The 11,911-nt window shown below is 32.5% G+C and overlaps 1 protein-coding gene across 1 annotated transcript; it reads left to right on the top strand.

The window, feature by feature from the left end:
• Positions 1–5,205: 5,205 nt before the first annotated feature.
• On the top strand, positions 5,206–7,430 carry LOC114189757 (sucrose-binding protein-like). The gene is made up of 6 exons (XM_028078430.2): positions 5,206–5,805; positions 5,916–6,091; positions 6,177–6,257; positions 6,337–6,603; positions 6,696–6,984; positions 7,078–7,430. Exons 1-6 carry the CDS (start codon positions 5,244–5,246, stop codon positions 7,233–7,235), a joined length of 1,533 nt encoding a protein of 510 aa, XP_027934231.1. The 5' UTR covers positions 5,206–5,243; the 3' UTR covers positions 7,236–7,430.
• The last annotated feature ends 4,481 nt before the right edge of the window (positions 7,431–11,911 follow it).

Below are 11,911 nucleotides of genomic sequence, written 5' to 3'. Positions count from 1 at the left end.
TAATAGGGTGATTTTTTTGTCAGCAAAACCACTTGTTAATTGATTACTGGACTTGGTAATTGTTTACAAGTCATTTTTCTTAACAATTTATAATTTGGTTACTTATGAAAGCTAGCAAAATAATTTTACACAAATCATTCTGTTTACTTCAACACTAAAAAGGTTAAACAAAGACATAATGAAATTACACCACACTGCTTGAAATCATAAACAAAGAAAGTAAGCCAAATTGTAGTGACTAAATATAATTGAGGAAATAAATTAGGGCAACCATCTATATTTTGTATTCCCGCATCCATCCACATATCATCCAGAATTGATATCTTCATATTGTTCGGTAGGTGTTGGTGGTCGAATATCTCTAGTTTGGATGAAATGTGGGGATGTTTCACGAATCGCTCTAGACTTCGAACATGATTCCAACGATGAGTCATCTGAGATACATGGTGGTCACATTTGATTTTTGCGGTATCGTGCACAAGTCTGTTGCGTATTGTTGTAGGGCAACAATAGTTAATTTGTTTGACAATTTTATGGTCACCACACTCTGCTAATTCTGTTATGGTTTCTAATAATTGATTGTAGGTCCAATCATGTCTAATTGAGAAGGTTTTTTGGCATCCGAATTGAATTCAAGACTGAAACCATAACTACTTTCTTGTGATCCTAACACCTCTTAGAGGTCCATAATAACAAATAATTGTTGGTGAAATTAGTAGGGAGTTCGAGGATGAGGATGGGGTGTTTGGAGTTAAAAAAAGACAATTCATTTAGTAGATCTTATAAATGTCACATACAACTCAATGATTGTGTTTAATGGGAAAGCACACTTACATTGCAACATTTCGAAAACATCTTCATCGGTCTTCAATTCAAATGCCTCATAATATGTCCTTCAAAAGTCACAGTGGGTCGTCTGAAGTAGAGGTTGTTTATGGATTTGTTTGATTGGTGGGGAATGGTTGCGTAGACTTTTTGTTTTATCACGTTGTATGTGCAGTTGTATGGATTGTGAAATAGTTGAGGACTATCATATATGAACTTGACCCGTCATCATATAGTTTCATTTCGTTGTTTGCAAATAAGGCCACAATGTAAGAATTTGTGAAATCCTAAGATTCGATGATGCCAAACATTTCAGTGGAGAAATTATCCATGTATGGGTTGTGAATGATGTTGCAATGGGCAAAGGAGATGGAAATGAATGATAGTTTTTTAGAGTTGAATTTATGCAATTGATAGAGCGGCATGGGCGTGGTATTTATAATCATCATAGATCAATTATTGAGTGATATCAAAAAAATAATAATTGCATTTCATACGTAGATTTGAAGTGGTAAAATTTATAGAATTAAATAAAAGAACATGAAGGCCCTATAAGTGAATTATTTTATTATACAATTATATTCATCAGCAATGGTCGCGTGTGCCACAAGTTAGCCGTCATGTTGGTCGTCAAGGTCGTCTTTTAGGTTGTGGTGGAAGAGGAGGGGGAGATTCACTTTCGTCATCAGTTTCTTCAACTTCTACGGATTGAGAAGCTTTTTTAGAGCCATGAAATGACATTTATGGTCGATACTATTGTTGTCAAGAGGAAGACCCTTAGTATGCTAATGGTGGAGTCCTTGTAGATGTCCCAGACATTTATGATGGAGCACCACCAAAGTTGGAAAATTTTGGTACGGAGGAACCATCATACATATGAGATGGACTCACATCAAAGGTAGACGGCGGTGGGAAAGAACCATATGTTGTGGGAACCTAATGAGACAATGATGAAGGTTGCATTTTTTGGTCCCAATTTCCATAACCAGGCGTCTGATTTTGTGAGTAAAGGAAGTCCAAAAAGGGCCTATCAGTACGTTGTTGGTGATGTAAAGGTGGTTCAACATATTGTTCAGGCATGTCATACTGATATACGAACAACAATTAATTGACAGGTTTCAAAATAAATAATAGAAAAGAAAAATTTTGAAATACAAAAAATATTAAATTCTTACTTCATCATCAGACGATTGGTCAACAGGCGAAGGTATGAGTGATGTATCATTTCATGTATGGTGATTTATCACCCAGATGGCCATTTTTGCTATGGTTTGCCTTAAACAAGCAAATTGTGACGATTATTCCTTAGTGTTATATATATATATATATATATATATATATATATATATATATATATATATATATATAATGATATTATCGCCAATAAATATATGCCTTTCCTTGGAGATTAATTATGTGAACATCATCCAGGTTAACCGGGTCAAGCGGAATGCTTTGTCGCCAACCAAATTGTTTGACCACTTAGTCAACTTGGTGAAATTCCACTGTTGCAAAACAAATTAGAGGAACAAATGTCCGAATAACAGAAGAAATGTTGATGGTGATTAAGCTATTCACCATAGGTTGCAAATAAGGTGTCCATATGAACTGCAACAATTTACCAAAATATTAAATAAAAGAAAAAACCAAGCTAATATGTTCATAAATATAATGGAGAGAATGTGATAAGGGAACTTATTTCGGTTATATTTTATCAAATTTCTTCGAAACTTAACCACAGTTGTTTGGTCATGGAAGATGGAACACGTAAGTCGATACCACTTTACGCTTACGGGGAACGCTAAGCCAGTCTTAATGTCATCTTCAGTCATTGGTTGAATTTCTCGAGAGAGACATTTCAGTCTCTCCAAGGCCTAACAATGTAGAAGTAACATGCATCCCCCGATGTTGTCTTGTTAGAACTTAGTACTGTGATCTAATGCACGATACAAACAAGCCAACACTATTGATCCCAATTAAAGTTAGAAACATTAGACAAGTCTCTTAACAATGGCAAATACTTAGAATGAACAAAACTCACTGACATATCTGACATCAACGTGCTACCAATTAGTATGAGGATGTGCGCAGGTGCATACTGTGCAATTGTGTCGTTCTCAACGTGAGCTGGTAATTCCAGGAATCTAGTATTCAGCCACAATAACCTAATTCAATTACTTATGAACATATTTTTGGTGCAATATCCCCTAATAATTCTTGGCAGAGTTCCATCAGGTTCCCAGAACTAGATTTGATGATGGGTTCCCCATCTATAGGCACACCCAATTGAAGTGAAACATCCTCCAAAGTGACAGTTGTTTCTCTGAGTAACATGTGGATGGTGTGAGTTTCAATCGTCCACCTTTTGCATAGTGCAATTATAAGTATATGGTTGATCTCCATATTGTCAACCTTCAAAACATGTCTATAACCATCTTGATCAATTAAATTTCTGACCTTGGGATCAACCTGATCAATATGTTTTAAAATCCATATTGAATGTCGTCTTAGTCGGAGAACTCTCTCGTTCCCTTGCCATATGACGTTTGTAATGTGGTCATCTTCATGACACAAAACTGACATGTTTACCGAAAGATTGTTGTTTTCAGTTATGATGAACTACATTATACAAAAATTTAAACCATTGACAGTAGATCATTTCAAGTTAATGAATAAAAAATATAAACAAAATAGGATAGTAAATTTCACTATACCTATGAAATTGACAGGTGATAATCACAAATGCATTTTTCTTGTTGTTGTAGTTAGTGCTGGACGTTGAAATATAACTGCAAATAGGTGAAGGCTTATGTGATATGTAATCAGTGGTGCAAAGGCAAGCATATTTAAATCATTTCAAAAGTTATTCTCACACAATGCATGTTATGTATCATTGAATATTAAGTACATATTCTCTCTCTATCACGCATGCCTATACTAGCTGTTATCTTCCATTCATCACCCAATGCATAAGAAATAATGATGTTCAAAGATTCTCTACATTGGATTCCATATTGCAATGTTCATCAATAGTTAATGGCAAAGATTCCCTCTACTTACCATTTGTAATCGATTTCACAAAACTACAAATATAAATTCTTTGAATGTAATTGATTACACACTATATGTAATCGATTACATGTTGAAATTATGTTGGGGGCACACGATTTCTGTTTTGAAATCGTGTTGAGTGCACACGATTTCTCTTTTGAAATCGTCATGGGTCCACAACACTTCAATTTCAAAGGAAATCGTGCAGGGACGAACGTTTTGTTTTTGAGAAATCGTTTGGGGGCAAAACGATTTGCATATATCCGTAATTTTTAAAAAAAATTGCCCACTTCCGTAAATGTTTTCTTTTTGAAAAATCGTGTGGGACAGAACGATTTGTCTATATCTATAATTTTTTTAAAACTTGTCCACTTTCGTAATTAATGAGGTTGAATTGCCTAATAAAAAAAATTCTTATTTAAACTAATATATAAAATTTTTTATTATATGAATAATTTCTATTTCTTACTAGTTCCATAATAATGTCATTTTATTTATGGGTAATATGTTTTTGGTCCATAAATTTTAAGTGAATTTTGGAATTAGTTCATTTTGAAATTTTGGATCAATTTAGTCTTCATCTTTTGAAATACGTGGATTTAGTCCTTTTAATCAAATTTTATTAAGTTTATTTGACATTTCAAACATGTTTCATAATAGTATTGACTTAACATTAAAGCATAGATGTGTTAAACAGTATAAACAACTAAAATACAATCCTGAAATACATACGAACATCAATAAACTTAACAAAATTTGATTAAAAAAACTAAATTCATGTATTTTAAAAAATGAATGACTAAATTGATCTAAAATTTCAAAATAAACTAATTTCAAAATTTACTAGTTGAAAAAATATATATTTAATCTTATATTTGTCGATAAAAAATACTAACAATATCATTATTTACCTCTTAAATACAATTTATGTTCTAACATGATAAAACATCTAATTCAAACATGATAACAAGAGTTTTTTAACGAGTTAAATTCTCAAACAAAAATCATACAGAACAGTAGCAGTGATATTTTTTTACCGATTACATAAGTGATAATATTCCCATCACATGATTCAATTTTACTTTTAGGGTACGTGTCTACTAACGTGGTCTCTTTCCATCATTGTCGTAGGAAAATAGGAGTATGAAAAAAGCAAAAAAAAGGTTCTGTCTGTTTATGGTTTTTGTATATATCCACACCCTCTACTTGGCATCAATTACCTATCTTGCTTGCTAACTAAGAGACACGTACATAACACATGTCCAACTGCATGCAATTCCTATCCCACTCATTACTCTTTCCCTTCATATAAACAAACACAATGCACTCCCCTTTCATCTCAAACTTTCACTGTGTTCTTCCACACCATGGCCACCAAAATCAACCTTTCTTTACCTATCTTTCTCTTCTTCCTATTAGCCTTGTTCTCAACCCTAGCCTGCGCCAAGAAAGAAACCGAGGTAGCAGCAGACCCTGAGCTCAAAACATGTAAACACCAGTGCCTACAGCAGCTGCAATACACTAAAGCTGACAAGCAGATATGTCTTCAAAGTTGTGACATGTACCATGGTCTGAAGCATGAGCACGAGGAACAAACAGAAGAGAAAATTCGTAAGAAGAAAAAGCATGAAGGTACCACTCAAGAGCACGACGAAGAGGAGGAAAGCGGAGAAAAGGAAGAAGAAGGAGAAGCAGAGGAAGGAGGGGAAGAAGAGGAGGAATATCCCTACATTTTTGAAGAAAATTGTGATTTTGACACCAAGGTTGAAACAGAAGATGGCAGAATTCGAGTTCTGAAGAAGTTCACCGAGAAATCCAAGCTTCTTAAAGGCATCGAGAATATCCGTTTAGCCATTCTAGAAGCTAGAGCGCACACGTTCGTGGCTCCACGCCACTTTGATTCTGATGTTCTTTTGTTCAACATAAAGGGTATACATACATCTATACTTTTTGTCCTTCTTTGTTGCTTATGGTGGTGGATACTGTACAATTTCTGCAATTTCCGACTTTCATTAATTTCTTGTTTTGGTATTTGGTAGGGCGAGCCGTACTTGGGTGGGTGAAGGAAAGTGAAACAGAAAAGTTCATCCTTGAATCCGGAGACGTGTTAGCGATACCAGCAGGCACCCAAGTATACATCATTAACAGAGATGAGAATGAGAAGCTGTTCCTTGCCATGCTCCATATACCTGTCTCCACTCCTGGAAAATTTGAGGTTAATTACTGCTTCTCAGTACATGCATCATCATGGATAATTGATAAATGAATTTTGTTACTGATCTAAGGATATTGTGGTGTAGGAATTTTTCGGGCCTGGAGGACGAGACCCAGAATCGGTTCTATCAGCATTCGGCTGGAATGTGCTCCAAGCTGCTCTCCAAGTAGATCTAACTTCATTATACTATATATTAAGCATAATTTTTGGTGATTATATCTTCTAAAATGAGAAATTAATTGCAGAGCCCAAAAGGAGAGTTAGAAAAGCTTTTTGAGCAACAGAACGGGGGAAGTATTTTCCAAATAAGCAGAGAACAGGTGCAAAAGTTGGCCCCCAAGAAAACCTCGTGGTGGCCCTTTAGTGGCCCCTCCACGGCTGAATTCAATCTTTTCACCATGTCTCCCACTTTCTCCAACAGCCATGGTACTTTAACCGAAGCTGCTCCTTCTGATTCCAGGAGTCTCCTTCACAAACACAATATCATGATTTCCTTTACCAACATCACCAAGGTATACATAATACCAACTCCACTTCCTCGTTAATTAACTAATCTATGATAACATATAATGAAGTTCTTTGGCATTGATTTGCTGTTGTGTAGGAATCAATGAGTACTATTCTGTACAACTCACATGCAACGAAGATAGCAATGGTGATCAGTGGTAAAGGGGGTCTTCAAATTGCATGTCCCCACATCACATCAAGGTCACAGACAAAGCATGAAAAGAGTAGCCCCTCATACCATAGGATCAGTGCCGAGTTGAAGCCAGGAATGCTGTTTGTTGTTCCTCCCGGTCATCCCTTCGTCACCTTCTCTTCCAGGAAAGAGAATCTCCAGATTTTATGCTTCGAGATTAATGCTCGAGACAACAAGAAGTTTACATTTGCAGGTACATAAACATATAGCATATAAATCCTTAATTAACATACTTGGTTTTTAGTTTATTGTGAAGTTTAAGGTAGTTAATTATTGTGTGTAACAGGGAAGGACAACATTGTGAGCTCTATGGACGATCCTGCTAAGGAGCTGGGATTCAACTATCCTTCGAAAATTGTGAACAGAATCTTCGACAGAAAGGAGAGTTTGTTTTTTCCTTTTCAGCTGCCACGCCAGGGCCGTGATCGTCGTGCTGATGCATGAGTTTTTTTTTTGTTTCTTTTGTGGTAGTTGTGTTTTATGTTGATAATGATGCAAGGTAGGGAGATGGAGTGTATGGAAATGCAGGCCCATGCATCCATGCATGCAATGGAATAAAATGGCCACTAGTTTCTATCTTCCTAGATAGTTTCTATCTTTCAAGATGGTGGCAGAATAATAGATCTTTGTTTTTGAGAAGTTTCTTTTATGAATTTTTAGATGAAACTAATTGTTGGGAGGAAATTATTTAAAATAAAAAAAGTAAGAAGAGAATTAAAATGAATAGAGAATGAATTAATCAGGCCCTGAATGGGTGTTTGATAATGTTGACTTCTTTTCCTCACCACAGATACTAAGAACGAAAATGATACTTTGAAAATTTATAAATTGACAACATCAAACGTGTCCTTTACCATAATCTTTGATTATTTTTCGTTAAATATATTTTTTATCTTAATGTTTTGTATTTTTTATCAAAATATTGGACCAATATTTTATTTTTATTTTTGAAAATGTGTGATGTTACAAATACATTTTTCAGCTAGAACATTTTGAATAAGTAATTCAAATATAAAAAATAAACACGTTAAATAAATCATAAATTTAATAAAATATAATTAAAATTATCATAACATAATTTTATTTTTAATTCTAAGGATTAAATTAATTATGCGTTAATAATTAATTTAATATTTTATTAATAATCAATTTTAATGATATTATTATAAATAAAAAATTATAATTAATTTTTAAAATTTATTTACCAAAATTTTAGTTATTAAATAAATTGTCACTACAATATTAATTATCGAAGTTCTTACTATTAAAAAATTATTTGTAAATTAATTTTTAATTAATTAATTACTAATTTAGTAATTAATTATAAATTTTTATTCATAATATTAAAAAATTGATTTGTAAATTAATTTTTAATTAATTAATTACCAATTTAATAATTAATTATAAATTTTTATTTATAATGATTATTTTAATTATTAATAATTTTTTATTTTATAAATTATTATTATAGTAAGTGATAATTTTTTATTATTAAAATTAATTGTTAATAAAATATTTTTTTTAGAGTTGGCATACTTTTAAAATTAAAATACTAAATTGAATTAAAATTTTAAAGAAAGATTAATTTTCTGTAAGTGGAGGGCGATGGTAACTCTATTAGAGGAAAATGGAAGATTTAAAGAGCATTCGAACGTCTTTTAGCGTAGATTGAAAGAGCATTCGAACGTCCTTTTAGCAATTTTATTGGGGATTTTTTCCTACACCTCTAAACATTTCTTCTGTGCCTAAAAGAAATTAAAATTCTCATTTTACCCTTCAATTAAAAATAATAACTTTTTTCTCTTTCGAATGTTAACATTCCATACTTTATTTTTCTTAATTTTTACATGTTACGAACGTTAAAATCTATAATTATTTTTTTTATTTATAGATATCGACATTTTATTTATAGATATCGAGGTCCGATATTACATTTTTCTTTCACGAATGTCAAGATCCGATTTCCAATATACCGAAAACATTTCAAAAAAAAAGTTAACCGATTTCCACATCCGGTTAACATATATTAAATTATTTAAAACTTTTTAATTTATATTAATTTAATCATTTATAACATTTTCTTTAAATATATATTAAGTTAAAATTTAAACAAAACAAAATATATTACATTTTATATTAATTTATATAAACTTTTAAAATATTTTTATATAAATATTTATTACATTAAACTTTAAAAAAAATATTTTTTACAAACCGGAATTCCACATCCGGGTACAGGAGGTGTGTTCAGAAGTGCAGAAAGAAGCCCGTTTTTATTTGTTAAGTGTTATTTTGGGTTTGGGCTTCAATCTAGTTCTATTAGCTTCCTGCACCACACTTTCAATATTCGCACCTTCATGTGTTGGGTCTGGACAATTATATACCCCGTGTACCCCTTTTTACTCGTGCATCCTTGTGTTTGGATTTGTCTTGTTTTTGAGCTTGTGTTTTATTTACCACTACACACATTCATTACTCATTACACCATGTATTTTGTTAACTCTCCAACCCTATCTATCGCTTGTTGCACCTGACGTTTTGCACTTCATACCCTCCATCTATTTTCACTTTATTTTCGGTCTTTACTAGGTCTTTTGACCTTGCACGGGTCTTTTTTTTTTTTTTTTAATTATGTATTAAGATATATAATAAATAATTATTATATTTTTTGAAAAAATATTATATATTAACTGTTATAATTATATTTAATTATAAATATAATATTTAATTTTAGAATTGTATAATATAAGAAAGTTAAATCTTGAATTTTATGTATATTTTTATAATAATAATCACTTAATTATAAATAAGTAGTATTTTTCTAATATCAATTTCTTAGAATTAATGCATTTTTAAAATTAATGTAGTATATCATGTTGATTTTAGTAGTCGTTTACGGTATTTGATTAAGTGTTATAATTATATTTAATTAAAAATATAATATTTAATTTTAAAATTATAAGAAAGTTAAATCGATTTTTGTGTATATTTTTACGACAATAATAATTTATACCTGCACCCTCTCATGCATCTTTTTCCATTTTTCGTCTTTGTTTTTCTAAACATCATCTTTTTTTCACACATGTTTTTCTAAAAACCAAAATATTTAAAAATTATAAAAAATTACAAAAATAGAAAAAATTTAAAAAATGAAAAATGCTTTTTTCCTTAATCTTTTGGTGTATTCTAGCCACTCGACACTAATATTAAAATAATTCAAAAATATCAAAAACAAATTCAAAAATTAAAAACATCAACACTTTTAAACAAAAAAAATTCACAAATAATAACTTAAATCTCTCATTTGGATGAAAATAAGTAGAGCAAGGTCCATATATGTTAGGCCCAAGAAACAAAAAATATTTTTGTTTCTTTAGAGTATTATTTTGTTATTATTGTTAAGAAAATTAAACATTTTGAAAACCACATCAATTTGCATATTTAATTAAAAGTACTGCTTTCGGGTGGGTGTTGTGGGGTGTTGACACTTTCCCTACGCCTATCCAACTCCCAAACCAAAAAATCTGACTTTTCGCAAAATTGTCTTATCTTTATAATTTTCTATAGTTTTCCAGAATAAACTATGGTGACGACTCCAAAATTTATTTTTTCAACTTGTTTTCTTATTTAATTTGCCGTCGTGTCCCAACTTCGGTTGTAACAATGTTTCGAAGAAGGAAAACCCTAACGACGACTTCGATAATGATGGCAATAGTATCATCAGTGGAACCCTAACGTGACCATGGAGAACAATAGTGGAACTTGGTTCATCACTACACCTCCTTCACAACCTCTCCCATTTGCTTATCATAATTTGTTCAATTTTTTTGTAATCCTCATGATAACTGAAAGCTCCATTTTGGAAGGTAGTAATAGATCTAGGGAGATCTTCCGAATTTACTAATCTGTTCACAACAAACTAGACCCATCAATCAAAGAGTTGAATATGGGGGTGCGCTCACTGAAATGAGCAATCCAGAATATGCCACTGGATCTAGCAAACAATAACAGGAATGACTAATCTAGTGTGTTGCCAGATCTGGTAATATATTTTGAATTGCTCATTTCAGTCAATACACCACTGTTTGGACTAAACATTTCGATGTGTAGACCTCACTTTCGGATTCATCAATCCGGTTTTAGGCTTTCGGATCCAGGAAAAATTTCCAAAATGAATATTTTGGTTACAAAGTTTGTTTACCATATTGGCCATTCCGGTTAACAAACTTCAAACACACCCCCTTCACCGATCCCACAACACCGAGAGTGACACCTTTTGCAAAAAAAAAAATGTAAATAAACAAATAGGCATACATATAAAGTTCAAATGATACCAATCTAGAATGAAGATAAAGTACACACTTACTTCTTAGTGGGTACGAGAGACCAGAAACCAAATGCAGCAGTGAAACTCTCTTCTCCTCAAGTGTGACACATGTAACATCCCTAAGGAATATTACTTTAAAAATATCACAAACAATTAAATCAATGAGACTAAATACGACAATATAAAAAAAATTTCCTCATTTATATACGCAGATTCCCAAAACGCGGGAAATAAAAGTCGTACTATCAAACATTGTAACCGTTCACAATTCAAAAACATTACAACTCATAAAAGCCAAAACGGCTAATGTCCAAAACATAAATACATCAGAAAGTTTAAATCTTCAAAAAGCCCAAATCATCCCTCTCTCTGGTCTCAAGCGTCTCCCGGCTCACCTGTCAAGTCATCTACTCCCGGATAACGAATCATCCGATCATCGCCATGCACACACAGATAGGGTGAGTTATGCATATTAAATAAATTAAATATGATACCTATCCCAATGAAAATTTACAAATACATGTTAAGTACAAGTTATTCACCACGATCTCAGATTCCTTCCCGAGTCCCATGCATGAAACTAGGTCCTAGGACTTTCATTGTGCTTCCACGAAACTATCCCTTTCGTGGTCCAACCCTACGAGCAAATCCTGCTCATAGACCAACCCTACAGACTTCTCGCCTGTAGTAACACATCCAAGCTTACACAACTTGGACCCTAGCACGCACGCAATCACCATACTATGGACTCCTCGCCCGATAGTAGCCGACGGGAACATCACAGTTCCTTACC

The sequence above is a fragment of the Vigna unguiculata genome, chromosome 7 (assembly GCF_037176805.1).
Source record: "Vigna unguiculata cultivar grain cowpea cultivar isolate G323 ecotype 2 chromosome 7, ASM3717680v1, whole genome shotgun sequence".
In the NCBI taxonomy this organism is placed as follows: Eukaryota; Viridiplantae; Streptophyta; class Magnoliopsida; order Fabales; family Fabaceae; genus Vigna; species Vigna unguiculata.
This window is presented reverse-complemented; position numbering and strand designations above follow the sequence as displayed.

What these genes read in the sequence shown, in the direction of transcription:
- LOC114189757 (XM_028078430.2), top strand. Translation starts at nt 5,244, where the DNA reads ATGGCCACCAAAATCAACCTTTCTTTACCTATCTTTCTCTTCTTCCTA. An exon ending in TCTTTTGTTCAACATAAAGG is followed by an intron (nt 5,806 to 5,915) that starts GTATACATACAT and finishes GGTATTTGGTAG; the next exon opens with GGCGAGCCGTACTTGGGTGG. An exon ending in CAAGAAGTTTACATTTGCAG is followed by an intron (nt 6,985 to 7,077) that starts GTACATAAACAT and finishes TGTGTGTAACAG; the next exon opens with GGAAGGACAACATTGTGAGC.